The sequence below is a fragment of the Letharia lupina genome (assembly GCF_014066315.1).
Source record: "Letharia lupina isolate WasteWater1 chromosome Unknown contig_16, whole genome shotgun sequence".
NCBI lineage: Eukaryota > Fungi > Ascomycota > Lecanoromycetes > Lecanorales > Parmeliaceae > Letharia > Letharia lupina.
Genome location: NW_023502985.1, coordinates 79,285 through 103,337, shown reverse-complemented (window position 1 = coordinate 103,337; position 24,053 = coordinate 79,285). Strand labels below are relative to the sequence as shown.

Below are 24,053 nucleotides of genomic sequence, written 5' to 3'. Positions count from 1 at the left end.
TCCACCCAGCTTTACTATAAGGCTCGATTGTCTCAGATCATATTCCCCACCCTCTGCCTGCCTTTGAATTTTTGCCACTTCATCGAAGCATTATATGGTCATCTGGGGGCTAATCCTCTTCAACTTCCTCAGATAAAATATGGATTCCTTTGTGGACATCACCTCTTACGGCCATGGAGCGTTCAAGGTCACCATCGTCGCGGCAGTATTAATCGTCATGCAAATCTTGATGGTGGGAGGGCGATTCGTCTCACGAAAGTTGCGAAAGGTTCCCCTTGCAGCAGATGACTACGTGCTGTTAACTGCAGCCATCCTCACCGTCGGACTATGCGCGCTTGCTCTGGCCTGTAAGTCGCCTCAGAGACGATTACCGCGAGGCAGAGGCTCCAAGTGTTCGAGACCGAGAAATGGCTGATCCATTTGGCACAGTCCCAAGGATAGGAGGTATTGGAGCTCCCATCGTGACAACACAGATGGAGGAGTTATCGGAAGGCAAGGTCCTCGGCCAGGTGCGCTCACGAAATCCCCTCATCGCCAAACCGCTGACGAAGTGCCCAGAGCTTCATGGCCTGGTCGATCCTCTACGGCCTCTCCATCGCGCTGTCCAAATGTGCCATCCTCCTCCTCTACCTCCGGGTCTTCACGACAAGCAACAAAGCATTCACCACCTGCGTCTACCTGACGGGCTCCGTCGTCGTCGCCACCGGCATCGCCAACACGTTCGCGGCCGTCTTCCAATGCTCCCCCGTCGCCTACGCGTGGAACAAGTCCCTCCAAGGCGGGCACTGCATCGACGAGGTCGCCTTTGCACGATCCATGACGCTCCCAAACGTGGTCACCGGAGCCATCATGCTCGTCGTGCCCTTGCCCCTGTCGTGGAGGTTGAACCTCACCCTTTCCGCTCGCGTCGCGTTGACCGCGACTTTCTTGCACGGAATCATGTACGTCGGTCCACATGTCGCCACCCACCCGTCAGTGAATCATGACTCACGCCTCCAGCAGTGGCTTCGTCGCGAGCTGCGCCCGCCTCATCATCTTCTTCCGCACCAACCCGTCCGCCTTCTCGAACGGTAAGCCCTTCCCCCCCCTGCCACCCACACAGCCCTGACCACCTCCCCCTCCCCTAGACACCTCCCTCGTCTGGACCATCTGGACCATCAACGAGCCCGCCAACTACATCATCGCCGCCTGCCTCCCCACCCTCCGCCCCCTCTTCCTCCGCCTCCTTCCCCCCGCCTCCCCATCCTCCTCCTCCCTCGTCATCCTCGCCAACCCCGCCGCGCGCAAGATGCCGCCGTGGCCCCGCTCCGACGCGTTGGCGGAGTGGACGAAAACGCGATGGGAGGAGCGCTGGGTCGCTGGAGGGGCGGGTGGGAGCGGTGGTGGTGGTGGTGATGAGGGCGTTGGCGGTGATGGGGGCGTTGAGGACGGGAACGGGCGGCGAAGGGCGGTGATGCGGGCGCCGGGGTGTGAGGAGGGGGGGGTGGTGGTGCAGACGTTGGTTAGGGTGAGTGAGGGGGAGGGGAGGGCTTTTTGAGTTGGGCTGGCGGAGTGATTGGTTTTTTTTCTTTCTATTCGTGCTTCGTTTGTCAATCTGGATCGGTGGATCGGATTCGCTTGGAGCATGGGGGGTTTTTTTTCTTTTTTTCTTCTTTTTTGGCTTTTGTGGAGCTGACCGCTTTCGGTGCTTGTAGTATTGTCGGCCGAGACGGTCGTTGGTGTTTGAGGATGTGGCGGAGGATGGGGATGGGGATGGGGATGGTGGGGGGGGTAGGTTTTCGCTGCTGCAGGGGTGTGTTTTGGGTTTGGTGGGTGTGGATGAGGATGGGGTGGGTGTATAGTTGGGGTTGGGAAGGGGAAATGGGGGGGGGGTGTATGAGTAGGGCAGGGACGAGTTATGGGTATGAATGATTTTGAGATGTATGATTGGATGGGGTTTGAGCTGGGGGTTTTTTCATCATCGGAGTTGGTGGACTTGTGTACGATCTGACGCTGCATTTTCATGACCATCGTGACTCATCCTGATGACCTTTTCGCTTTTTCTACCGCATGGGTGTACTTCCTCCCCGCCCTCAAATAAGCAAGCAAGCTGGAAGCCCACATCTACCAGCCCTGGCTAGTCCGTCTCCGTCTCAAGAAGAAGGCACCTTCCTCATGGCCTCAATATCCTCCTCCGGCAACCGCCTCTGCATCCCCGTGTTCGCCACCTGCCCCGTCAAGCTCGCCTGCGCCACCTCCTTCACGAAGCCCAAGGTGCCCACCGTGGCCTTCCAGTAGCTGATGTACTTCGCCCGGAGCTCAACGATCGCCATGCGCGGGTCCTCGGCCGTGCCGTTGTGCACGCCGTCGCCCAGGTCGCCGAACCAGGCCGCCGTGCCTTTGGAGTAGAGCTCCTTGATGCGCGGGTCGTCGTTCGAGGTCGTGACCACGGTGCCGGTGACGGAGACCCAGTCTTGCGAGGAGGAGTTTTGGAAGGTGAGCTGGGCGGTGGGGTCGCCGGCCAGGTCGGAGAACTTGTTCGAGTGCGTGTTGGCGAGGAAGAGGAAGTCGGGTCCTTCGCGCTGCGGGTTGGGGAATGGATGTGTTAGCTTGAGGTCGGGAGTGTATTGGCTTTGTATGTGTGTATGGATGGATGTATGGATGTATGACGGGGGGTTGTCCATGAACGTTAGGTACGTGTGAGAACAGAGCGTGTGTGGCTTACCTTGGCTACGGCCATGGCGCGAGCGACGGGACCGATGCCGTCGCGGATGGTGGTCAGGAGGCCAATCTTCATGCCGTCGACTGTCTTGTAGAAGTCCTCGATTTGCTGCTTCTTGGGCGTTTTGTCATCCCATTGATTGGCGACGGTGGGGTCGGTCTTGGAGTCGACGTGGGACTCTTTGAGTGGGTCGGGCATGGTGAGGGTAGATGTTGTGGAGAAGGTTCTGTGTGTGAGGGGTCTGTGTCTGGTGGATTGAGTGATGGGTGTGAAGGATGTTTTGAGGAGGAGTAATGAGATTGAAGGTGAGAAGAGTGAGGGTTGTCGGAGTAAGAGCATTAAGAGGGAGGAGGATGATGATGATGGGAGTGAGGTAATGTCATGAGGGGTGCCAAGTGGTGGTGTACGAGTACGAGTAAATAATTACATCATTACTTTGAATTATGTTGTACATCTTTTGATCGAATGAAGTAATGAATGATTTAATGATTTAATGAATATGTAATGATAATTGACTTTATCTGTGGAGGCGGGAAGGTCGGCTGCCGCCATCGCCGAAAAGTGAAAGTATCTAAGATCCCGTCATAAAGTATGTTTCAATCCACCCAATCCCTTGTTGAGTATCACGTGTCATCATGTACTCTACTCACAATCTGCTCCCTGATCGAAACTTGAGCACTGCTATCAGACTACCTTAAGGCTACGTACACGTAGAGTGTGAAATGAACAAGCCAGTCTTTACTTTGAAAGCTCCACGTTGACGACAGCCTCCGCCCTTTCGCCAAAGCAAAGCCCGAGCTTGCGCGCTGCCCCAAGAAACATACACAAAGGAAATGTTCGGAGGCTGGGAAAGATGATTGAAGTCGGGTGCCAAATGCAAGGCTGTCACACGGCTTGCAAAATATTGGAAGGATGATTGTGATTGGCGGGCAGACGAAGTGTGACCCTTACCCATCCACGGACTCTTCCATTACCCATTGTCCGGGCGTATCGCCCACAGACCCTCCTGTTATAAAGGCAAACATCAGCTCAGGGTTCGAATATCATGAAATGTACATAGATGATCCAGACCACGGCACACACCTCGCACACCCATCCTCTCCACTTCCTCCTCCTCCTCCTCCTCCTTCTCCACCCCCAACACCACCCCACCCACTCTTCGTTTAAAGATGGCTCGGCTCCTGCTTCGAAGTCCGCAAGATCATCAGCTTTCTCCCCACACCTTCCTCACTCAATGCACATGTATTTCACGTCAGACTAACAAGTATATCGAGCTTCGGCACGGGTGATGCACCAAAGAAATCCGGACTCCTTACCGCCGTCATCCGCTTAGGATCCTCATGGTACATCTACTAGGATCTGGGAAACTCGTAGCGGAAGGTAGAGACTAAGGCCCAATTCATCGCGCGAACTCAGGCTCTACAATACTCGCAGCATGTACGGGCGTATCATTGCAATTCCGTCTTCTGCGGTTCGCCAGCTTGGTACTAAAGCTCCCCTCACACTGGGACGGCTAATGTTGAACTCATACTTATATACGAAGCGCGAGAAGCTAGGGTTAGAGATGCTGCAATACTAGATGAAATAGGGAAACGGGTTGTTGAAACAGCAGTCCAATCGCCCGCGCAGTTTGGGATCTGGATCGGGGATTCGCCTATCAGACTGCAAGCATGGGCCGTGGAGAAGTTGCACGACTGGACGGATGTCGCCAGGTAAACCATGCCCGATGATGAGGTATTGACGATTGTGATGGTGCATGCAAGGTGTCACGCCTGGGCTGCGGTATCACAAAGCTGCGTGCCAAGAGTCCGGGCCTACGAATACGAGAAATGCGTTTAGAACATGCTCGTCAATGGCGCTCAGTGTCAGTGGTTACCCAAGAAAGGTTGCTCTTCCCCCTATGAACTGGATGCAAACGATTGCCAGTATTCAATTCTGAAAGAAGCTCGTTATTCCTTGCAGTCTGAATCACACTCGCCGAGCTGATAGGCGAAAGTAGAGACATAGGAAGATAGGTAGGTAAGGACATGGTCCGAGACTTGTTCGCGCCAAAAACTGGATTGGGGGCGCAATTGGGGGTCAGTAGAAGATATACGAAGGTGTCCCAGATATTAGCGTTGGCGTGCATGTACTCAATATTGGGCAGCACGAGAAAGAGCGCCGCAAGATCGACGATTGGTTTTGTCCCATTGATTTTAGATCTAGACAACAGGAGGTCCTGAGAGGCGCGCAAACCGGCTCCCGTCAATGACTCTTCAATTCTGAGAAGTTTGGAACGACGCGGATCGAGGTCGCTATCTGAGGATGAACACGTTCCATCAGACCGGGCGCCAGCGTGTGGGTTACTTCGATCCGTTGGCGCTCCGTTGCATGTTTCATTGTCTCCTAAATTTTCAGATGCAAAATGATGGTCAGCGCAACTTAACGCCGGCGTATAAATGCGCGACGGGGAGCACGGTCATCATGCATGAAAAGTTCCCTTCAGCCGAATTGGTGGTTCGTTGCCGTAATCAGACTAGCGTTGACACGTGATTGACGTAACAGTGCAGAGACTCGCATCCAAGCACTCAGCTCTTGTCCTTGCTCATTATACTCTCACATCAACACATTAACTCCTGGTGGTGAACCAACAGTGACTGCTAATAATCCCACACCTAGAATCAGCGGCCTTGAACGCGAATCAAGCGGCCTCCCAACAATCCGATGAGCGAATAAATCTGGACGTCTTCTCCCGTCGATTTCTTGCTGCATTGTGTATAGACAGCGAGATTGAACGCGTCCATACGTTCTTAGAGAAGACGCTTCCGTCGCTGCCCCTAGAGCGCTAACGCACTGTTTGTTTCCTCCTGACCGGCGATGGAATATGTGATGACCTTCCATGTGCCGCCAGCATAATCCTTTTCTCTGAGACCGCAGCGCGAGGAGTTTAGGCCTAGGTCTTCGCCTACCTCTGGGGCTCCTTTCTCGCCCACCGAGGCATTGCGTCCATCTCATGGCCTTGCCCCAAGACCGCTGCGTTCCAGGGAGCTATCTCTCTTGCGCGAGCCTTTTGGCTCCGTGATCTGGATTGCTTCCGCAAGATCGAACCGTTAGCCGCGCATCCCTCAGGGGCAAGGAGGTCTTGTCAGATTGAAATCGCTATACGAATTGATCGATTCGATTATGTTGATTTCGTGCTCGCTCACGGTGTAGACATTAATGCCGGAGGCAACGATCTTTTCACAATGGTGATGAACTGCGCGACGGACGATGCTACTACCCTGCAACCCATCTATTTCCTCGTAGGGCATGGTGCGAGGGCAGCTGGCTCAAGAGCGTTGCGAGAAGTGGTTGTGGGTGACAACATGGAGCTCGCATCGTGTCTTCTAGACAGTGGGGTAGAGGTTGTTGATGGGATGGAGCCGGAAAAGACTTCATCATTGATGGGAGCAGCGCGCGAAGGCTACCAGGACATGGTGCAGTTGCTGCTCGATCGCGGAGCCGATGCCGAGCTTGTTGATCTGGAAGAAAGAGACGCGGTAGCCATCGCGAAGGGAGCGACCATGACAGCATTGTGAGACTTTTGCAGGCGCATCGGTGAAGAGTCGAGGCTTCGAAGACGGACACTTGGAGCATCAATATGCAGACAGAGAGAGCATGAGGAAATCAAACATGCAGGGGGTCATGGTCCAGTTTATATACACAGCTCACCGGGAGAACCTCCCCTTAATTCCACCTTATTGGGGATGTAAATCAGCATTTACTTATTCGCTTGGAACCATCATGGGGCATGACCTCGTGTTCAGATGAAGTGCGAAACGAGTGGATCAGCGTAGCCGAGATACGAGGTGCGAGTTTCTGACCAAGAATAGCCAAAAGTTCCAACATCGCTTGGGGGTTTTCGAAAGCGCTAAATCTGTGACTCAGCCCCGTCACTCAGCCCAGCGTATTCAAAATGCGTGTCATTATGATTTCCTACGCACCTCATGGATCCAAATCATCAACTTCGGTACTACAAGTTGAATTTTAGGGATGGTAGCGGGGTTTGAATCGTAAGAATGTTTGATAGAAATCTTATATCAGTATATATAAAAGAATAAGATAGGGCTGAACTAGAAAATCTTGAATTTGTATATATAGTCAATTATAAATTCGAGGTTATTACGTCTTTTGACTAGACTATCTAAGTTAGCCCGCTAGCCCTCTTAAGCTCTCTTATTAAAAAAATAGATATATATTATTTATATATAGAATAATTTTTTTATTTTCTATTAAATTTTTAAGATTTTTTTTTAAATTATAAAATAAAATATGAGTTTTTAGATAAAAAAAGAATTTCTAAATTTAGTCTTATAATTATTAAAGCGTAAGAAATTTAAATATTACTTATTAAAGTTCGCTCGATAGTCGAATGGCTTTAATTAGATATATATTATTTAATTTTAAAATAACCTTTTTATTTTCTATTAAAATTTTAAGATTTCTTTTTTAAATTATAGAACGAAATATAGATATTTAAATAAAAAAAGAATTTCTAAATTTAGTCTTATAATTATTAAAACGCAAGGAATTTAAATATCGTTTACTAAAGTTCGCTCGATAGCCGGATATGTTGAAATGTGGCCCCCGCGCATCCCAGCCACCATGTTTTCCAGCCACCTGATTTTGTACTGTATTTAGAACCTGGCCCCGGAGAGGTTTTAGAGAATCAATCCGTCCGTTCTACACATCACATACCTGAAATTCTAACAGGATAGCCTTAATTAGATATATATTATTTAATTTTAAAATAACTTTTTTATTTTCTATTAAAATTTTAAGATTTTTTTTTTTAAATTGTAGAACGAAATATGAGCTTTTAGATAAAATAAGAATTTTTAAATTTAGTCTTATAAATATTTAAAGGTAGAGGATTTAAATATCGCTTATTAAAAATTTATTTACTTTATTAAGAACACTCTTTTATATAAACTTAGATAGTCGAGTAGTAATAATTTTAATAAATTTCGAAACTATTTCGCTTCGTCCTCGGTTCGAATTTATTAATCTCTCTCGCTAAAAAATTGTAAAATTGTAAAATTTATAAAAATTATAAAACTAATAAAACTTTTATAAATTATAAAAATAATAATAAAAGTAATTAAAATGAAAAGACTATAATAGATATTAAAATTAACTTCTTATTAATTAAATTTAAATTAATTTAAAGTTAATTAATTTTCTTTTTCTATTAAATTTTTACTATTATTCTTTTAAATTATAGAACTTAATTTACGCTTTCTAATAATTTAAAAATTTTAAAAATTTATTATTATAATTCTAAGTAAATCTTAAATTAAAATAATTTCACTCTTCGAAGTTCGAGAATCGAATTCAATCTCGAAATCAGATCTAAAAATAAATTACTTTCTATGAATTTAATTCATGGGCCTAAACTTGTATCGGTATAAAAGACTTAAAATTAGAATACTATTTTACCTCTTAGAATTCTTTCTCTATAAATATTCGTTATTCTAGCGGCATCTAAATAATACGATAAGAAGTCTAATTTATATGTAGATGTCTTTATGATCCGAATTGTAGTTGAGAAATTGATATTTTGGTTCCATGGGGGCGCAGGAAAATGTGATGCCAAGCGTTGACATGGATTCTGTTACGCTAAAGGCAGACTTGACTCCGCCGGTGGGCCCGATGTGAATCATCAATACGGCGAAGCACTCCTTTATATATGACTCCTTAGCCTTTTTCTTTCCCAACTTTCGCAGGTACAGCGCAGCCATGAAGCAATTTACCGCCTACAAGTTGACCCACACACTCCAGACCTACCTTGGTATGGTCATGAACAACGGCGAGCCACGATTCCGCTTAGACCCATGCATACCCAACTACTTGATAGACACCGAAGAGATTCAAGTATCAGCCAAGCACCCCAGCTCGCTCTCGGAAGAAGCTCTTGTCGCTCTGTTCACTTCCTGCGTTCTCGACTGCCGTCTGCCACAATTCCGTAATCCTAACGACCCTGATGTGAAGCGCTTGAAAGCAAACATATATGGATGCTGCGACACGCAGATCGATATCGCTTTCATGAAAAGCAATATAGGCGCGCTGCTGCGGTTGGACCTGGAGCAAGCAGCAGCCGTTGTGATATCCGCTATCAGGAACGACGATGGTATAGCGAACAGATCAGAAATCGTGCAATCACTTCTGAAGGAAATCAACCCTAAGGTCCTAAGTCACAGCTGTATGTGGTTCGAATACGCAAACATGGACTCGGCAATAACCATCCAAGCACGCAAGTTCTCCCATATAGTCACACAGACACGACACATAATTCAAGATAAGCACATGGTCGAAATGGCCGAATGTCCCGACTGGCAATGCCTACTTCCACTTCTTCTGCGCATCCGCCGTTGTTCTCCACGCTCGCGCTGCCTATTCATCCCTGAATGGATCTTTCGCGAAGCGAACGCCACTCCTCCCTCCGAGTTTTGCATCTGGGACAAGCGGGGTCGCGTGGCTGCCGGACACGAGCCCATCCTAGCGCCTGCCTCCGATAGTATCGTCCTGACTCGCAAAGAGTTTCGCCGCGTTCAACGCCGTCTCTTGCGGTACTTCCGCTTCTGGGATCCCACATTCCGTTTACGACAAGACATCAAGAATCTTGAAGCCAACGTCATTTACGGCACCGAGCTCATCAGGTCTCAGGTGCTTCCTTCAGACGATACTCTCGTTGTAGCACACTACTTCTTTGCACTTCAACGCCGTCTGCAGCGTAAGGTGGTCTCAAACTTGCAATGGACTAGCTTTCTTCAGAAAGGGGAGAGTGGGAACATTGTGCAAAACAATCCTGAGATTCCAACCACCTTCGAAGAACGGCTCAGTAGCCTCAGTGGTCAGAGCGGCGTCTCTCTCTCCGGATCTTTACTACCGCAGATAGACCAGTGTTGCCTCTTGATGGAATCCTACGTCAAGGTCTACGGCAACGGCGATCGTAAAAATCTTGTTTTCGTACGGGGCGTGAGCGGTGGGTCGGGTCGTGGTGCAGTAGATGATTACAACTTGCTTTGCGATATCCTGAACACTTTGTGTGGTAAGGCCAAGGAAGAAGGCGTCAAAATGCCCGGTCCAGTGAGGAAGTTCTTAGCGAAGGACATCATGGCTTGGAACGAGGCATTCGGTGATGATGCTTTCGCTGGCGGGAGGGTGCCGGGATGGGAGCCATGGCTGGCTGAACGACGTGAGAAGGGGATCCTTCAAGGGATCGAGGCATTGAGTATAGAGTGAAGCCTCGGCTTTTCTCCGTCTGAAGTAGATTACTTGTGTTGTGCAAACACAATCTCGAGTTGTCAAACTACCTTACTGTTCACACATCGCCGGTTGGTCATGATGTTGTTTTCACCGAGTCACCCACACAATGCTTCAAATTGATAGCACACTCACCAGCAACATCTTTCAGAACAATCACAAAGACTGACAAACAACCATGTTGTTCATGGCTCTACCACTTGAGCTACGCTTCTAAATCTACTCCTACATCCTCAGCCCCGACGCACCCAGACTCCTGACAGTTTACCATAACCGTCCATCCGACCCGGTGTCTCCTTACAACACCCCCGGCCTCGACTGCTCCATCCGTCGCACCACCCGACAAATCTACCTCGAAGCCTTACCCATCCCCTCCACCTCCAGCACCATCGCCTTCGACTTTACCCACTGGCACTTTTCCCACCGAGACTTGACCCACTGGAAGAGCTCGTCGTGCGACTTTATCGACTGTACCATTACGCCGCCTGCGAGGCTCTTCCTGCCGCCCAATGTGCAGTACCTAGACAGTACGCCGGGCTGGTGTATCACGTCGGCTGGTCATCGGCTGTCAAGAGTTCCAGCCATCTCTCCGCTCTACGTACCGCGTATGCGGCGTATCAGGATCAAGGTTTCGGAGCGTGCGCTGTGGGGATGGGGAAACAGAGGCGCGTATTACTCAGTCACTGGTAGAGTCCTGAACAGACCTTTACGATGCGTGAAGGAAGGTAGGGTAGAAGATGACAAAACGCTCGCAACGAAGACAGTGAGATTCGAGTTGGCGGTTTATCAGGATGAGAACGGCAGTAATATTTTCATGCCGGGTGTGAACCGTGTGTGTGTCGAGATCACGGGGGACATGAGAAGAATTCTGGCGCTACTTGAGGCTGTGAGGGAGAGGAGGAAGGTGCGGGTTGAAGTGAAGTTGTTTCGGGAGAATATGTGGGTGGGCGCTATTGGTTTGGCAACTCTCATTCTGGGCTTATAGTCACGAAAAGAGAAGGTTACGAAGAGACGGAAGAAGAATAGAAGTATAGCTCAGCGAGCCTAACTTGCACAGCAGCTAAGGCGGCTACGGTCACGGCTTACCAGCAGGCTATCATATAGTGTATTACTGAGTATTAGGAGACGAATAAGAAAGTCGGCGAGGGTTTGGAATGCATGTCTCCCCTAACTCACTCTCAACAGGTATTGTATCAAACTCAGATCCGATTACAATCCCATTCCACTAGGTCTTCGACGCCGATACCATCACGCCTGCCGCTCTCCCTCGGCACCGGTTCGACCCCTTCACAACCCTGCCCGTTTCACCACCCTTTCCACAATAAACGTTCACCAATACCCCGGCTCCGCAACAGTCATCCGCGCTCGACCCATCAACGAATAGAGAGCAGCGTTGCGCCTACCCCCTCTCTCTGGAATCTTGCGAATTTGCCAGGAACTCTGTCGGTCCGTTTTGGGCATTTGTCTTCGCTGCCAGGATCGAGACGGACAAGCGCGCTCGGTGCAGCGGTCCTTGATGAGGATCTGGCTAGGAGTCGCTTCGATGCGACGGTGTTGTCGTATTGAAGGCAGTACTTCTGGCGGACATTATGGGGTCTCGGCACGAGATGTTGAAGGGCGCAAAATGGGAAATTGAACCAGGAAATCTGCGTTTCCTTATTTTAGAGGGCACGGGAAATATCCGCTGACAATCGATTACCTACACAATCGACTGGGTCGTCCATCCGAGTCTTCCTTGAAGCTGTGCTGTACGACTCATAGCTCGATCACAGGGGTTGTGACTTGGGATAGATCGGCCGCGGCCTGCGTTGCTTCCACTGGTCTCCAAAGACTATGGAAAGTTAGCGTTTGTGGCTTTGGAGACGTTCGCACGGGTTGGGGCATTAGAGCTTCGTTGAATGCGCGTGATAGGGTGACTGCTGGCGGGTACATCTATCCTCGCAAACGCCATTCGGCAAGTACGGCTCACCTGTGTCATCATCAACACAATCCCGCTCTATTGACTCGGCATTTTTGAAATTCGGGTAGTGACTTGGCGGTCACGGACATGGCACGGAACGCCTTAGCGTGTTCGTACTAGTCACTCTTTCCTCTATAGTAACCTATAGTTAATAACTAAGTTCTTATCTTATATTTCATAGATTATAAGCCTAGACTCTGCTTAACAACTACTATATTATAAATACTATTCGCCTCTATAACTACGGCTACTCTTAAACTTTTAGATCTATTTTATAATATCAAAGTCTATTATATAGAGATAGTAGCAGCTGTAAAGGTATTCTTTTAACCTTCTCGATAAGAATATTTCTCTCTCTTAAAATAGTCGTAAGCCTAAGCGAATATAATTTATTAATAATATAAGGGGCTAAGAGCTACTTTCGTCTTTACTCTAAGCGAGCTAAAATATACACCTTTAGTCGAAATATTGAATTTACTAAATATATTAAGTATATAATTATATCGCTATATAATTAAATTATATCGCTAAAGCTTCAAATCTTACTAACTTTCACTAAATTAGAATACTTAACTCTATTAAAAATAGAGTTATTCTATATTAATATTAAGTTTAAAACTATATATTAACTATTGAATTAATAGCTATTAACTAAAAATAATTAGATATTAGTATTAATAGTCTAATCGCAATTTAGAGTATTCAAAGTTAATATTACTATCCTTAATACGCTTATAAATCTATTAAGACAAAATAATAAGAATATCTTATTAATATTAGCTTCTAGGCCTTTAGAAGCCCCTAAAAAAAGAGACTAAAGTTCTACTATTAAATTTTTTTCGCGATTATCTATATTCTATTATTATAATTATAAAGCTAGAATAATCTTCGAAGTCTTATAATAGTAGCTAGCGATATAAATATTCTAGATCTAAGTTCTTAAATAAGTAATATAAGAAGAGTGCTAATCTCTCTTTAAGAAGGAGATTTATACGCTTATAATAACTATATTCTATATAGTCTATTAAAAATTAGTCTACGTTTATAAATTATTTTTATTACTAAGTACCTTTTATTCTAATTAGATCGCCTATATTTATCGCAGCTCTATATAAAACACTTTTTATTTTTATATAAAAACTTAAAGCCAAAAGCGATAATTAATTAGTATCGATAAGATCTTCGAGAACTCTAATGACGATTAGAGTATCTATTCTACTTTCGCTATTTTATTAAACGATAATCTTATCGACCTTAAATTCGAAGTTAGCGAAGATATCCTTAGCTCTATAAGCGATATTAAGCTATTCGACCTTCGTATTAAAAAATCTATTTTACTCACTTTAAAGTTACTCTTAAAATTTTTCTCTAACTCTATTATCTTATCTAAAATAATAACTAAATTATTATTATTATTATCGCTATTATTCTCTCTATTAATATTCTATATATTATTATCTAGACTATTCTCTAGTAATAATAGATCTAAATAATTAGTTATAATACGTTATAGTTAATATCTCTAATTAATTCTAATCTAGCGAAAGTAATTTTCTCTAATCTTTATCGCTATTTTAAAATCTAGCGTAAGATATATTAGATAAAGATAAGATATTAAGAACTAGTTAATACTTAATAATCTTTTATTCTTTATTAAAATTATTAAGCTTAAAACTTATATAGCTATTTTTTAACGCCTTAAATATAATAATTATTAACTTATTAAGATTAATTATAATAACGAGAATCTTTAGACGATATTAAACGCTATCGCTAAATACTATAAGTCTAAAAACTTTAAGCTCTATATAAAGCTAATTTACCAACTACTTAATATTATTCTTACTTTTAAAAAAGATATTCGCTAATACGAAAAGGACTTTTATAAGGTTATTATCGAAATCGCTAATCTATATAAATCGCTCGCTCTATTAAAGCTCTTTCTAATTTAACTCTTTCTTATAAAACTCGAGAACTCTTTTAATATCTTCGTAATAACTTATATCTAGACCTACGAGCTATATAATAATAAGGTTATTAAATTTAATAAGATTATCTATACCGCGGTAAATAAAGAAATCTATTTACTATTATTTAAAGATAACGATATTACTATATACGCTATTTATAATAATAATAATAAGAGTAAAGATAAATAGTTTACTAGATATTATAAAGCTAGTAACTTAGAAATTAATTATAAAACTTACCTCTTATATAAAACTATTAAATATAAATTTAGATATTTCTTAACTAAATACTAAATTAAATTCTCTTATCTAAAACTTAAAAAATTTATATTAAATAAGAAAAAGAAGAAGAAGACTTAAATCGTCGCGATTAACTTTAATAATATAAGGAAAAACCTTAATATTAAGCGTAAGCGTATTAAAAAACACTCTTTAACGCTTTTACTCTAGAGAAGAATAAATATCTTAATATTAACTATATCTTTCTAAAAGAATTAAATTCGACTATATACTATATAAATTCTAGCTTTAATAATTTTAATATTTTTAATATAACTAATAATAAGAAAGTTATTAACTTAATAATCGTTAATTCTAGTTTAAAGTATAACTGATAGTAGCTAACTTCGCTAATCTATACTCTTATATAATAATAAACTCTAATTACTCTTACTATTCCTTCGTTAATTATTTAGTATTTATTATCTATAAAAAGATCTACTCTTATTCTATTCGCGATATTAAGAATAATTAAATTTAATCTTTTAATTATAATATTATTAGCTTAAACTACTCTATTTAAGATAAGTGTATAAGTATTACTCTATTTAATATCTTATATATATCTAATATAGGCGTTAATCTTCTTTTTATCGATAAACTCTTAAATATTGATATTATAATCGATTTTTATAAGATTAACTACGCCTAATTAAAGATAATCTAAAGCTTATAAGCACTTATAATCAAGATCTATTCTTTCTCAATCTCTAGAATAGTCTAAATAATACCTTAGCGATATATAGTATTCCTTCGAACTTAATTTATTAACTCTAATATACTTATATAAACTATTTAAATTAGTAGAATCTAAATAGACTTCTCGCTATAACGATAGATATAGATTTCACTAAGAATATCGCGGATAAGTATATTTACGAGTGCTATATTATAGAGCGTTAAAAGGCTATCCTCTATATTAATTCCACTGCGCCCGACATACGATTAAGCGAATTCATTTATAGCGATCTCGTAGAGTCTCTATTCTCTATAGATTTTAATAGCTATAGATACTTTATAACATTTAAAAATAATTTCACCTCCTACTTTAAAGTCTACTATATCTACTATAAGAGTAAGACTTTTACTATATTCTTATAATTTAAGACTTATCTTAAGTCGTATAGCTATAAAATCTCTTATATTCGCCTTAATAGTAGAGGTAAGTATATATCTAAAGCCTTTCTTAACTATCTCGCTCTATCGAATATTAAATAAAAATCTATCGTCTTTAGTAACCTCTAAATAAATAATATAATTAAGTATTTTAAATAAATCTTATTATATAAGATATATTCTATTCTTTTAAGCTTTAATCTTAATAAATCTTTTAGCCTAAAATCGTTATTACCGCTAATTATCTAACGATATAATCGCCTAATATTAGAATTATCGTAATCCCTTTTAAGATCTTCTATTAATAAAAGTCTATTCTTCTTATATATAATTAATTCTATTATTTACGCGATAAAACGAATTTAGAAAAAGCTTATAAATTAGAGTAAAAGTATATATTACTAGAGTATAAAAGGGAGTATATCTTCTAGCTATATAATCTTACTAAGAAAATAGTTATTCGCACTAATAGCGCGCACTTTATAAAAAAATAATCCTTAATCGTAAACTCGAAAGAAGAAATTAAGATCTATAAGCTCTCGAATAAGTAATAACATCTAATAATACTAGTATTCGCTATAGAAGAGATACTAAATAAATAACGTATTATAGATATTTTAAAAGATGTTAAATTTAAAGAAGTATTAGAAGATATTATATTTATAATTAAAATAGCTATTAAATCTTTAATAATTTCGAGATCTTTAATATTTATAAGATTAAGATTAAATTTCCTCTAATTAGCTAATAAATTAGCGCCTTCGTAAAAACCTATATAAAAGTCTTTAATATAATATATTTAATTAACTACGCGAGAGCCCTTAGTTTAAGCATTCTCAATATAAACTACTCGATTAAATACTACACCTATACCACCATCAATAATTCGATCTACGCTATCTATACGAAAAATTTTCTTAAACTTAAATTTATTATTTATTATTATCGAAGTTATATAAGTTATTCGCGAAGATTATAAGTTAAGCGCTATTTAAAGAGTGCTATATAATTATCTAAATCTTATAATTTTAAATCTATAGAATTTATTCTCTAACTCTCTTTCGAGAGCCTTTATAATATTTATCTTATTTATAAACTATACTAATAAATCGAATATTTTCGAGTCTATTACTTATAAGTAGGCTATATCTAACTAACTATCTCGAATAAATTAAAAACTTTCTATAAAGAATAAGTATAAATCTCTTATAAATAATAATACTTAATATCTTATCTAGGCGTCTTTCGAGATTTATATTCTAAGAGATAGATAAGTCTATATCTTAAAATAAGATCTTAATAAAAAATTATTTATTATAAGATACGCTAGATTATTCGAGAATTCGAATAATAGAAGGGCTATAATTATTATAATACTTTCGTATTAATAATAAAGTTTATAAATTATAAGGCGATCTTCGTATTTATAATTATTTTAAATTAAGATTTAAAGTAAATAGATATTAAAACTATCTTTCTATATAGTAATATAAAGAAAGAGATTTATATATATTAACTTAATAGCTTTAATAAGAATAATATTAAGATCTATAAGCTAAATAAGATACTTTATAATTTAAAGTAGTTTCTTTAAATCTAATATTAATACTTCTTAGAGTATATAAAGAAGCTAGATCTTCTCTCTATTAAATTAGATGATAGCGTATTTATAAACTCTAAAGAGAGTATTATTATAGCGCTCTATATTAACGATATTCTAATTATTAACTCTAGTAAAGCCGGGATTTAGCGAATTAAAAAGAGTCTTAACGCGAAGTTTCATATATCGAACTTAGAATCATATATCTACTACTTAAATATAACTATTAAAAGAGATTACTATAGCGATATTCTTCGTCTAAGATAAGAGACTTATATTACTTAATTCTTAAATTATTTTAACTATTAAAATTTTATTTTAATATTAATATTCTTTAAAATCAGTCATAAATTAGCTTTCGCCGAAGAGGGCTATATCGCTTTAAGAAAATTATAAGAGAACTATTAATCCGCGATAAAATCTTTTATATATATTATACTCGATATTTATCTTAATATCGTCTACGCGATATTATTAATAAATCGCTATTTAACTAATTTAACTTCAGTATATTAAAATATAATTATTCGAATCTTTCGATATTTAAGAGATATAATATACTATAAACTCGTATATAAAGGCTCTCTTTAAGAATTTATTAATTATATTAATTCTAATTAGATTAATAATACGATCTAAAGATCTATATCTAGCTATCTCTTTAATATAAAAAGTAACGCGATTAATTAGTTATCTAAGCGTTAAGCTATTATAATATTATTTATTTATAAAATAGAGTATATTAATTAAATATAGATTATTAAAAAAACGATTTAGCTAAAAAATCTATTTAATTAACTTCTTTACTTCGACGATATAGATCTTAAAGCTACTATTATTTTCGATAATAATTAAAGCGTAATTACTCTTATAAAGAATACTTAATTTTATACTTATATTAAATATATTAATATTATCTACTATTTCGTATAAGAAAAAATTAATAATAATACTATAAATATATAATATATTCTTACTAATAAATAAATAGCTAATAGACTTATTAAGACTTTTTACTTAAATAAATTTATTATTTTTCGAAATACCCTTAAGGTAGAAGCTATATCTACTCACCTTCTCGATAGTTATTAACTTTACTACTATCTTAATATAGCCTTAATTTAATAATATCTAATAGAGAAGTTATTCTATTATATCTATATCTAAATTTAGAGAAATTACCTATTATTAACTACTTTAAGAGAGCTATTTTATTAGTCCTTGTATTATAGATAATCTACTCGAGTCGCCCGCCAAGCTACTATATTAGACTTGATACTTAACGAACTCGCTAATCTATATCGAAATAGCTATTTCTTTAACGCTATTATTACTATTATTATTAAACTTTTAAGGCTCTTTCGAGGGATCTATATCTATTTATTATTAATGTCTTAAGTATTATACCTTCAAATTACCGCTGTTATAGCTACTATTATTAAGGGCTAGATATCTAAAACGATTCTTATAGGGGGTCTAGCAGCCGACGATATATAGCTAGAAGGATTTCTTCTAATTATTTTATTTAGCTACCCTCATATATATCCTCCGGCCTCGAATCGGTCGATTTTTGGTGTGTATCAGATGGCCTAGAAATAAAATTTCCGAAAAACCGCTTTTTAACAAAAAGTGGAATTTGAGTCGAATTTTGATAGGGGACTGATTTGACATAGTCGTTTTTTTTTTTTTTTTTTTTTTTTTTTTTTTTTCTTTTTTTTAAAATTTGGGATTTTTTAATTTTTTTTTTTTTAATTTCGTTTATATAGAAGGGATAGAGATAAAGAGGGGTGGGGGATATCTTCACGCTAGCTACCCGGCGCTAACTCACTCTAGCTATCCGACTCGGATTTTACTTTAACTATCCGACGCTAGTCTCACTTTAATAACCCGGCGAAAATCGACTAAGTCATTTCACCTTATCTACCCGGTTTTAAACCCTATTAGTATTAAGCTTCGTATCCACTAAGTTTCGCCTATGAGAGGATACGTGCGAAGGAGAGTGTTGAAATTCGGGTCACATGACTCTTGGCGGTCACGTGACATAGTCACGTGACACGCCTTAGCGTATCCGTATCTACTCGCTCTTTTCTTCATAGTAACTCTATAGTTAACAACTAAGTGTCTTACCTCATATTTCCACAGGCATTTCATCTACATGGGCACATTACTCAAAAAGGAACAGGGTCCGTGGCCCTGGTGTCGTTTCGCCATCTTTTACGCCCACTCGACCGGCATTCGCTGACGATAGACGTTCGTAGGGTGTCCACAGGTGGTGGTATCGCTTTCGAGGGTGTTCAGATGTGTGTTCTGAATGAATGGATGGCCGGGAGTCTTCGTCCACGTGCGGTTCGCATATCTGTAATGTGGAAGGTCGAAGCCACTTCACAAGAGTGGCAGCAATGCCTTCCAGTACGGCTGCTAGACTCGAAAAGTATCTTACGGCTTCGATTGGCGGTTCTGGTATAGTACAACGCTTTGCTTATCAGAATCCGCAGTCACTGAGTACCCATCGCGAAGATATCCGACGCCTAGACTGCCCTTTGTATTGGTACTGTCTGTGACGACGAGCTATGGCTTTTAGACTACGGTTGTATCCCTTTGTAGAACAAGTGTGCCTTGCCTTCCCACCCAGACACGCAATGGATGCAATTGGCAGCAACCCAGCGAATTTCCACATCAGGAGACTTGCTCGCGAGGATCAACAACACCAGTACTGGTGAACAAGGTGCGCACCCCGCATGTGTGATTCACCAAAGTCTTATCATTCCGACAATCAGACCTCCGATCGTGAACGCTAACCCTACGGATCATTCTCCAACGCGGTCACGCTCTCCACCACCGCCCCCGCCAAACTCGCCTCCAGCCGCTGCAGACTCTCCCCCGTATACGCCATCATCTGCCCGTGGTCCGCCAGCACCAGATACTCCCCGTTCAAAAAGTCCCCGCTCAGGGCCCCCAGCAGCTGGCCCAGCAGCGCCGCCAGCTGCGTCGAGTAGTACGTCACGTCCGTGTCCAGCCGCGTCGCTCGGCGGCCCGACGGCAGTATCGACACCAAGGCTTGGTCGGCGGCGGCGTCGAGGCCGTAGTTGGACACGGTGGCCGCGAGCAGGGAGGAGGTGGTCAGCGGGGGGAGGCCGTCGGCGCCGAGGATTTGCGCCAGCTGCGCGATGGCCGGTTGGGATTTGAGGGCGTACAGGGCGCTTTCCCAGGTCGTGAAGTAGGTGTTGATTGCTGGGCAGAGAATACCGGGTCAGCGATTTTTATCATTTGAATGTGGTGAGTGTGTCTGTGTGGGTGTGTCTTGCGTACTGCTTACCGTAGATATTAAAAGCCCCGTAGAACACATGCGCATCCGTGACCGGGCCCCCAAGCCGCGGCGCCGAACAGTTCAAACTCCCCAACGTCGAACAATCAAACCCGGCGCTCCCGTACGCCAGCCGCAGGAAACACGTCGACCATATCTCCCCCTGTTCGCACGTCTTGGTCGTGAAGTTCCAGTTGAACATCCACTGGTTCATCTGCAGGCTGTCCCAGCAGCTCGGGTACATGGCGCCGGTGCTGCTGCTGAGATCTGTGCAGTCGGGGCTTGAGGAGTTGGCTGTCGTTGCTGCGGGGAGGGGGTGGGCGTTGTTTTGCGCGTAGTCGGGTGAGCCGGCGCCGGGGGCGGCGGACGGTAGGAGGGGCGCGAGGCATAGAAGGAGAAGAAGAGACAGAGTGCTGCGCATGCTCATACTGGGACGGGCGGTCACGGAAGAAAGGGGTGGGAAGCGTCAGTTTCGATATTGGGAGAGCTGCACATCACGTCGGAGCGTTCCGAAAAGCCTACGGAATGGGTGGGGAGGTGGAGCTGGTGGGGAGTCGTGGGATTCTGGGAAATGAAAGCGAGTTGGGATTCTCGCGTGGGGAAATGGGGTAGCTGTGGAGGTATCCACTCGCAGTGGATCTGGCGCATGAACGGAAGACACGCGATTTGGTGCCTGTACGTCGCATGTTTCTTGAAACAACGCCAAGCTCAATAACGGCCACTAAGAAGCACTTGAGCAAACATACGAACAAGGAGTAGATGTGGGTAGATGTGGGTATCTCAACAATGATAAGGGAATGGCAGGTACTTTGCTTTGGCGTTTGGATGGGGTATATTTATTAGAATCCTTCGAAGAAAAATCCAGCAATCGCAACCGGACTGGCCCCAGCTCCGTGCGCCAGGCTGACACCGCCTAAAAAGGATGTGCATGGGATGTGCATGTGCATGCTGCAACCCCAATCATGGCTCCCCAAACCAAAGGTCCGCGTGACCGGGCATGGGTGGCCTGGTGGATGGCATTTCCGATCTGCGTCGGGGCAATTGTTTTCGCGCCACTTCGCGTTGCTGGACAGTGGGAGCCCATGCTGCTTGCGGTGGTATAATTGCGGTATGATGTCCCCGAGCTATGAGGGGCTCTACTTCGCCTTGGCTCGGAGGTAATTCGGTGGAGGAATAAGCCGATCGAGGGAATGGTCGGAGAGGGCGAGCCGCAATGTGTGTGTCTCCGGTGTTCGACCTTGGCTTGTGGGGCGCGATCTCTGTTTCTGAAGACCAGGGGTATGTATGATATATCATGGCAGACTGTGAGCGTGGGTACGGCGTAGGCTTAGGCTTAGGCTTAGGCCGGTATGAGCCCATGGGCGATAGGGTCGTGTAAGGCGGAAGCGTTGCGAATGAGGATAGAGGTACTTGGTGAGGTGTGGCATGTCTGTACTGACACTCCAGCGGTGTGTCATCTTCGCAAGAGGATACCGAATGCACCTTGACATCGACAGAGCCGTCAATTGGAGACGTATGTTGGGCCAAAAGTCTTGTCGATACTCCGACGGGATCGTTATGCCATTCTTTAAATTCCCTCCAGTAGTCCCTCGATGCGCGTAGAGTGTTCAGGATACTGTTTCTCGTGTGAGTGAACGGCTTCGCGCATTGCCTGAAGAACTCTTTCGTGTCTTCCATCACGCTGTTTTCCTTCGTCCTCAACTCTTTGCGCTCTTTCCTGAGACTCTCTTTCCCCCAAATCCATTTGATGATATGGACCACCGTGGCGCAGCCAAGTTTGATGGAAATTAACCAGGCGTGGTGATATCTCTGAATGATCGCGGCGATGATGACGAAGCAGGCGCTGACCCAGGTGCTCCACTGTGAGACGTTAATTCCTGAAGTTGGTTGGTCTTGTGAATCTCACCTGTCCAACGGCATCCTCACTCTCGCTGACTGGCCAACTCCAGGTGCTAAACTCGTTGATGATCACTGATGATACGAAGACAAAGGGGCAAATGAAGGCCACAGCTATCGCGATGAGGAAATAGTAGCCTGCGACTGTCTTTCCAATATAGTACCGAAGTCTTGATCCGAATGCAGTTCGTCGTTTCTTCGGAGTGGTCCCGGCAAAAGTGCGGAAGGCCCAATTCCGCACCGTTGTCTGGTCCCATTGATTCTCGATGAGCCCGAGTATTCCTTGTGCGATAATCCATAGAAGAAACAGACAATTGACCAAGAAGAGACTATTGACGAGCTCGCTGCCTGTTAGGATGTTGATTGTGTCAGATATCAACAGCGCCGAGGCACCTTGGTTGTGCCTCAAGGGAGTATGGGGCAGGTCGAAAGCGCCTAGGTTGGAATTAGTGCTCCTCACATGCGATATTGGGCCAATGAACCTTACCACAGGTATCGGTACAATTACACTTGTTGTATAGATCCAATGATACGCCGTTGTTAGTGACTGATAGATTCTCGAAGGTGCAACCCTTGGCAGCGTCTAGAGCGCAAGTTGACAATTGGCTCAGGATGACCGACGGTACGACGCCTTTGATTACAATGACAAAGGTAGGAACCATAGCACAGAAGAGGAGAACGCCCCAGAAGATAATCACAGAATGCGCTTCATGCTGTCGAACAGTGGTTGAGAAATTTAAGATTGGCGTCAACATGATACTGCCTGCAACCAGGATAGGGAAAATTGCCTGTAAGTCAATGTCTCCGAGCTCCTTGGGTGGCAGATAGATCCAGTCAAGATTTCTCAATGTCGGCGTATGGTACCTGTATCGCAGGAGCAGCGCAAACGCATGCACTGAAGCCGTTGCGGCGTAGGTCATGGCTGCTCCAAGCGCCGCTGTTGACAGCCAAGAATGTTTCCGAAGGATCAAAGAGAAGATGAGTAAGAGATAGTAGATGAATCGCGGCAAGAACCCGTATTGGCCGCTGATAGGATATATGCATCTCTGCTCGTAGGAAAAGACCCTGGGCTGGAATAGCAGATCCACGGTTTTGCCAATGGCCCACATGTTGGTCTTCGAGGGGTCATAAGTGAGGATTCCCAAGTTTGCTCCAGGGGTCGTCCAGTTCAGGTTTCCGGAATGAAAGGAGTAGTGCAAGGATGCGTTGAAGGGGTAGCTTCCGTTGGATAACAGATTGCTTGAATTGGCGACGAAAGGGTTGAGCGTGAATGATCCATTAGATATCAAGGAGCCGTTAGGCATCTTGACTACTACAGCGTCGTCTCTGTGCCGGATATAGAAGGTTGACGAATTTCGTCTTCCTTGCTTCCCCTTTGCTCCCCTGCGCCAGGGTAATTGTTCCTACGTCTGCGCTATTTGACCATGTCTGCATCTCAAGCCCAGAATGAGAGCAACAGCTCACGTTAGAAGCCCAGAGTCAAAGAAGATGGGACTTGAAAACCCAAATCCAGCACTCTGCGCAAGACCAAGGCTTTCTGAAGAATACGGGTTGAGGTTCGCCGCTTTCCAATTTGGCATGCGCAGAGATTGCTGACCAATTCTCTGCGCTGCATCGGCAAACGCTGCGCCTCCCCAAAACGCAACTGGGAGATGTTTTTGCCCGAAGCTCGTTGCTTTGGGAATCGCGTAACTAAATGGGTTATCAAGGAGAATAGGATAATCGTCGTCGGGAAGAAAAGTGCAAAGGAGAGTTGATGGAGGTATGATGGGCTGCAGCAGTCATCTTATACAATCATTTCGGCGCCGAGCTGATTACATCGACAGCTGGAAGGATGAAGGCTGAGCCCAGCGGCAAAGCCTGGCATGGGGGGCCTGATGAACAGCGGCGTGTTTTTCTCTCATCTTGACACGAACGAATCATCCTTTCCACGTCGTGGTCAT

The 24,053-nt window shown here is 42.8% G+C and overlaps 6 protein-coding genes across 6 annotated transcripts; 3 read left to right on the top strand and 3 right to left on the bottom strand.

Annotated features, from left to right (window-relative positions):
* Positions 1–139: 139 nt before the first annotated feature.
* HO133_002844 (uncharacterized protein) lies at positions 140–1,537 on the top strand (the record flags this gene model as incomplete). Its single annotated transcript, XM_037293769.1, has 5 exons — positions 140–347; positions 430–509; positions 559–941; positions 1,003–1,070; positions 1,128–1,537. The coding sequence occupies 5 exons, from the start codon at positions 140–142 to the stop codon at positions 1,535–1,537; spliced, it is 1,149 nt and encodes a 382-aa protein (XP_037149847.1).
* Positions 1,538–2,132: 595 nt separating this feature from the next.
* On the bottom strand, positions 2,133–2,899 carry HO133_002843 (uncharacterized protein; the record flags this gene model as incomplete). Its single annotated transcript, XM_037293768.1, has 2 exons — positions 2,133–2,561; positions 2,705–2,899. 2 exons carry the CDS (start codon positions 2,897–2,899, stop codon positions 2,133–2,135), a joined length of 624 nt encoding a protein of 207 aa, XP_037149846.1.
* A 2,265-nt stretch (positions 2,900–5,164) lies between these two features.
* HO133_002842 (uncharacterized protein) lies at positions 5,165–6,258 on the top strand (the record flags this gene model as incomplete). Its single annotated transcript, XM_037293767.1, has 2 exons — positions 5,165–5,197; positions 5,638–6,258. The coding sequence occupies 2 exons, from the start codon at positions 5,165–5,167 to the stop codon at positions 6,256–6,258; spliced, it is 654 nt and encodes a 217-aa protein (XP_037149845.1).
* A 2,200-nt stretch (positions 6,259–8,458) lies between these two features.
* Positions 8,459–9,964, top strand: HO133_002841 (uncharacterized protein; the record flags this gene model as incomplete). Its single annotated transcript, XM_037293766.1, has 1 exon — positions 8,459–9,964. One exon carries the CDS (start codon positions 8,459–8,461, stop codon positions 9,962–9,964), a length of 1,506 nt encoding a protein of 501 aa, XP_037149844.1.
* Positions 9,965–19,710: 9,746 nt separating this feature from the next.
* HO133_002840 (uncharacterized protein) lies at positions 19,711–20,641 on the bottom strand (the record flags this gene model as incomplete). Its single annotated transcript, XM_037293765.1, has 2 exons — positions 19,711–20,141; positions 20,227–20,641. The coding sequence occupies 2 exons, from the start codon at positions 20,639–20,641 to the stop codon at positions 19,711–19,713; spliced, it is 846 nt and encodes a 281-aa protein (XP_037149843.1).
* A 533-nt stretch (positions 20,642–21,174) lies between these two features.
* On the bottom strand, positions 21,175–23,414 carry HO133_002839 (uncharacterized protein; the record flags this gene model as incomplete). The annotated part of the gene is made up of 3 exons (XM_037293764.1): positions 21,175–22,074; positions 22,121–22,545; positions 22,598–23,414. The coding sequence occupies 3 exons, from the start codon at positions 23,412–23,414 to the stop codon at positions 21,175–21,177; spliced, it is 2,142 nt and encodes a 713-aa protein (XP_037149842.1).
* Positions 23,415–24,053: the final 639 nt, after the last annotated feature.